The sequence below is a fragment of the Antrostomus carolinensis genome, unplaced genomic scaffold, assembly GCF_000700745.2.
Source record: "Antrostomus carolinensis isolate BGI_N321 unplaced genomic scaffold, ASM70074v2 scaffold43566, whole genome shotgun sequence".
In the NCBI taxonomy this organism is placed as follows: Eukaryota; Metazoa; Chordata; class Aves; order Caprimulgiformes; family Caprimulgidae; genus Antrostomus; species Antrostomus carolinensis.
Window position 1 is genome coordinate 1 of NW_010321946.1, and position 4,772 is coordinate 4,772.

At 35.3% G+C, this 4,772-nt stretch overlaps 1 protein-coding gene across 1 annotated transcript in view; it reads right to left on the minus strand.

Annotated features, from left to right (window-relative positions):
* Positions 1-1,284: 1,284 nt before the first annotated feature.
* LOC104526593 (THO complex subunit 2-like) overlaps positions 1,285-4,772 on the minus strand; it is a gene marked incomplete at both ends in the record, with an annotated part of 8,644 nt that continues 5,156 nt past the window's right edge. The window contains 4 exons of the mRNA XM_010170097.1: positions 1,285-1,377; positions 2,026-2,192; positions 3,315-3,448; positions 4,274-4,395. Of these exons, the coding sequence (XP_010168399.1) occupies positions 1,285-1,377; positions 2,026-2,192; positions 3,315-3,448; positions 4,274-4,395 (516 nt within the window). The remainder of the gene's footprint in view (positions 1,378-2,025; positions 2,193-3,314; positions 3,449-4,273; positions 4,396-4,772) is intronic.

The window sequence follows — 4,772 nt, forward strand, 5'->3', positions numbered from 1 at the left end:
CCCAACATTCTGTGATTCTGTGAATGATAATCCTGACAGGCGCTATTGTATAGGGAGCCACACAATATATACTACTTAAGACTCAACACCTACATGCTAATTATTTTCTTGAAACTCACATAGAAAATTAAATTAAGCCTGAAAAGAGGAAAAAAATGCCATCCCAAACATGCAAAGACAGACTGGCAGAGAGATTCTGGAATGAAAGTAGATTAAAAATGAGACTGAGAAGGTGAATAGTATAAACGAATGCAGGGACCATTCTACCTGTGAGACTGTCAGAAAACATTCCCATAGCTATACAGGTCTGAGCTGAGATTGCACAGGCTGCTAATTGTCCGAGTATTTGTTTTGCAAGCTTACAAACATTCCTTAACAAAGTACCATTATTATCTATCATGCATTCCTCCCTCCACACCAAGTACCTGAGACATGCACTCCTACTCTTGCTCCACCCAAGACATTTTTAGTGAAAATACTCCTATGAAGCCAGAGACAGTTATTGGCAAGTCAGATTGTGACTAATGCTGGTATCTGCCACACAAATTAAAGGGAGGACTACATTCCAAAGTTTCCATAGCTGTAACTAAAGCTCATTTCCTTTATTTCAGTGGAAGAGTTAAGACTCTTAAAGTATCTACGGATATTCTGAAATTAAAAATCAGTGTATACTGTAAAATTATTTTGGTAGCTGTAACATTCTGTTTACCATCTGACAAACTGGTACATTGGTCATCTGATAAAACTGTCAGATTGGAGAAAGTAAGTGTCTCTGATTAAAACTGAACATGTAACTCCATTTTCCTCTTTCAAGACAGAATTCTTGTAGATGGAATGAGAGGCCTGTTCAGGAATACTTAAACAGTTTAAAAAAATCCTATTATTAAACTAAGCAAAGAATGTTAGGAGCTGATTCTCCTACCACTTTTTTCAAAAACTGATCTTGCAAAACAAAACACACAAAGGGTCTCGTCCTTAAGGAAGGTTACTCGGGCATTTAAAGCATACTCAGGCATTTACAGCCTATCTCGTATTCAGGCAGGAGGTAAACAATCTGCAGGAAGCTACACAGGTAATTTAAAGAAAGTGTATCAGCATTCATATTTCAGTGTGTGTTTATTTGAGTATGTAGCATTAGAAAGAGCTGGAGATTTTAAAAGACGTTAAACATGTACATATAGAGGCATTGCAGAGTATGTCCTAAACCTGGAGCTTTAGGAATAGAATAAAATGTCTTTAAGCTTTCTAATTTTTGGCATTTGACAGAGTAGCACTGTTACTTACATGAACATAAAGATCCTCCAAATCTATGAGATTATGTTGCAAAAGGACAGCAGCAACTCTGTATAAAGAGGAAGGTGTCTCACCACTTGGATCCTAAAATACAAGATTGCAAATTTAAGAAAAAAAAAAAAAAAAAATCAAATAGACCACTGCAGAAAGTCATGAAACAGAAATCAAACTCCTCAAAATTCAGATTAAACATACTAACCCACAGTTCTTGTTACATTATTTAACTGCTATTACTCCAAAGCCAATAGACCAAACTGCAATACACAATCATAATTTTCAGAAACAAAAACATTCAATTATCTTCACAGCTTATGATGCTTGTATGCAATTCCTAACCATACATTTAAAAGAAACTTGAATATTTTTCAAATATCAACCATGACTCCCTTGCAAACATGCTCTTCACTCCTGGGGATAAGTCTTTTGATTATAAAGTATAATCTCTTCATTAATGCCAGTCCTTATAAAACTATACAGGTTCAAAAGGAAGGTATCAGGATTGTTTTCAGTTGTCTATCTTGGAGAACGCTAAGCATTCTCCTCTAAAATACATTAAGAGACTTCTACTCAAATAATTAAATGAATGCTTTTAAAACTGGAATTTTACAATTTATAAATTAATTTCTATGTGAAAATAAAAATCTGCAACAAAAATCTGTTATCACTGACTGCAGTTCAACGCTGGGTACAACCAACCACCAAAAGAAAAAACTAAGAATGGAAATACAGTACCTGATAAAATTTGAATTTGAACCCAAGGATATGGCACAGAGTTTGAGGTTCACACATGTACATGTAAGACTCTATCAGTGGTACAAAGAAGTCATCATATTCAGGCCTGCACTCATAAACTTCTAGGATAATATCCAAAACTCTGTTAGGATCAAGGTTAAAACATCCTAGTGGAAAAGAACAGAGTAGAAAAGGTTAACATCAGTACTTTTCATCTTCATTCTGTTACTAAACCATAAATGCATTAGACAAAGATACTGAACAGGACTTTCAATTCAGATTAAGAGAAAAGCCAGAAGTTACCATCTTAAGGCAAACATTTAATAAGTAAAAACACAATCTCGCTAATACCACAGTGCCAGCAAAAGACATGAGCTGCTTCCTCTCCCCTTGTGCTGGCACATATACTCATGCAGTCACACAAATCAGCCAGTTAGAAATTTTTTTTACACCCCAAAAATTGTTGTGGCTTTAGCTAGACCCTGATCCACCTGGTTGTACTGTCCTGTCAATTCAGTATTATTATTATTAGGGATACAGACCAGCTTAAGCCAATGTTGTAATCATATTTGTATTTTATTATATGAACTTTTCCACCAAAACTCCAGGAGACATGCTCAAGACAGAAGTATTACTTATATCAAAAGAATCCACATCTAGACTATTTTCTCCACTGTGCCATGAGAAGTTTTATCCAGGCACACCCACTACACAGATACGTGATTGCATTAGGCTTTCCTCCCCAAAAGCCATTTCCACTACACCAGGACCTACTGCGAGTCAGTACTTTAAAAGAATTGACAATTTATGGGAAGTCTATTTGCAATTCCTGAAATCCCAGAAGACAGAAAAATGTTTTGTTATCAAATTCCTCAAACTGAGTGTGTATTTTTTGCTGTAATAACTAGCAAAACCATCCTCTTCTCTTGCTCTTTTACAAAACAAGTAGTATTTTTGCAGGGATTCAACAGTCTCAGGCAAAATGCTGTGAGAGATAAATTATCTTTAATAAAATAGTAACATAGCCTTTTGACCATTACTACACTGGCACCATATGAAACAGGCACTGGGGAAAACATCTATATACTGTATAAAACTCTTCATTCAAAAAGGAAGTGTAAAACACGGGGAATTACAGACATTTCCTGTTTTCAATGTATTCTGTACTCCAACTGTGACACTCATATTTCACCCAGAGATGATCTCAAACAGCAGCCTAAAGTCACTCTCTGTAGTCCTAAGACCATGTAGGAAAACCAGTGCCCATATTTCTTCAACAAATTCCTTACCTATTAAAGATTTGATATTTTCAAGGATTAAATCACTAGTGATATTTCCAGATAAGTCCTGCCCAAGTTCTGCAATGAGCTTTGCATAACCTTCGTTCTCCTCCCGTAACAAATTAAACTTCTGTTGCTTATAACTGCAAATAAACAGAAATTAAACACTATTGTGTAAGGGATGTCCACAGTGAAGCTTATTTATGCTCTTATCAATATTAAATTTGTTACACAAAATGCTTATTTTGAATACATTTTTAGAAACTTGTAATTTACTTGAGCTGTTGCCAAAATTATAGAACAGACAGTGAATGCACGGTACAATGAATACCTGCGAGGTAGAGAGCATTCTCCAAACAAATCCAGCTCTTCTTTTATTTCTAATGCAGACCATTTAAAACCAAGATTACACTTAACAGTAAAGGTTGCTCTTACACACTGTGCTGGAGAACTGCTGTGTAACAGTCCGTGCTTAAGGGCCTGTTCTAGTTTCAAGTGGTGTCCCTTGAGATTTAGACTGAAACATTGGGTGCAGAAACAAAAAACAAATGTACACCACAAAAAGATATCCTGTGTGGCCTAAACTAACATAACTACATTTGCTTATTTATGAAAACAAATGCCTATGCTTAACTGATGCAACAGCAATAAATAATTTTCTCATACTTTGTAAGTTCACATTTGTCACAAATAAAATTAAGTATTTAATCTGCAATCACCGCAGCAAAAGCCATAGCAATAGGTAACGTTAAAAAAGCTTTTTACATTTCTCAAGAGTTTGAAAACTAAGAGGGCTAATGAGGTTCCCCTGTCAATTAAAAGTTAAAGTGCAACAAAACACATTTCCAAAGAAAATTGAGTATTTCATTAAAAGAAACATTACACAGTGTTAGAAAACATTGTTACCAGACTAATTACCATTTTCCCTCCTCACCCACTCCCCAAACAACCCTTGCCCCGAAACTTACAATAGTTTTGTCTTTATTTTAACAGATTTCTGATTGAACTGCTGAGACTGCTTGATAAGCCCTAATGACTCCAGCGTCTCTGGATCTAAACGCTCCTTTAGGACAGTGTCAGATACAAGATACTAAAAAACACAAAACACAATTGTCAATTACAAAGACCTATAAAGCATCTGATTATTACTTTAGGCTACATATGCATTCTGACTACAAAAAAAAAGTTCAAATATCATGACATACCATGATATGGTATCTACTTCAAACATAGAAGCGGACAAAACTGAGAAACCATTTAACTGACATTGAAATTTTACAGCAGTTGATTCTATACACAACAGCACCCTGAAGAAACAAGCCCTAAAGCCTAATTGCTGGTTAAAAAGTACACATTGTACAGCATCTAGGGATATTATTACCAAGAACTGTGTATTTACAAAGCTTATACACATCTCTCTCATATTCTGTGAGAAAAGCCTCTTTTTCATATGCTCAATTTCCCTAC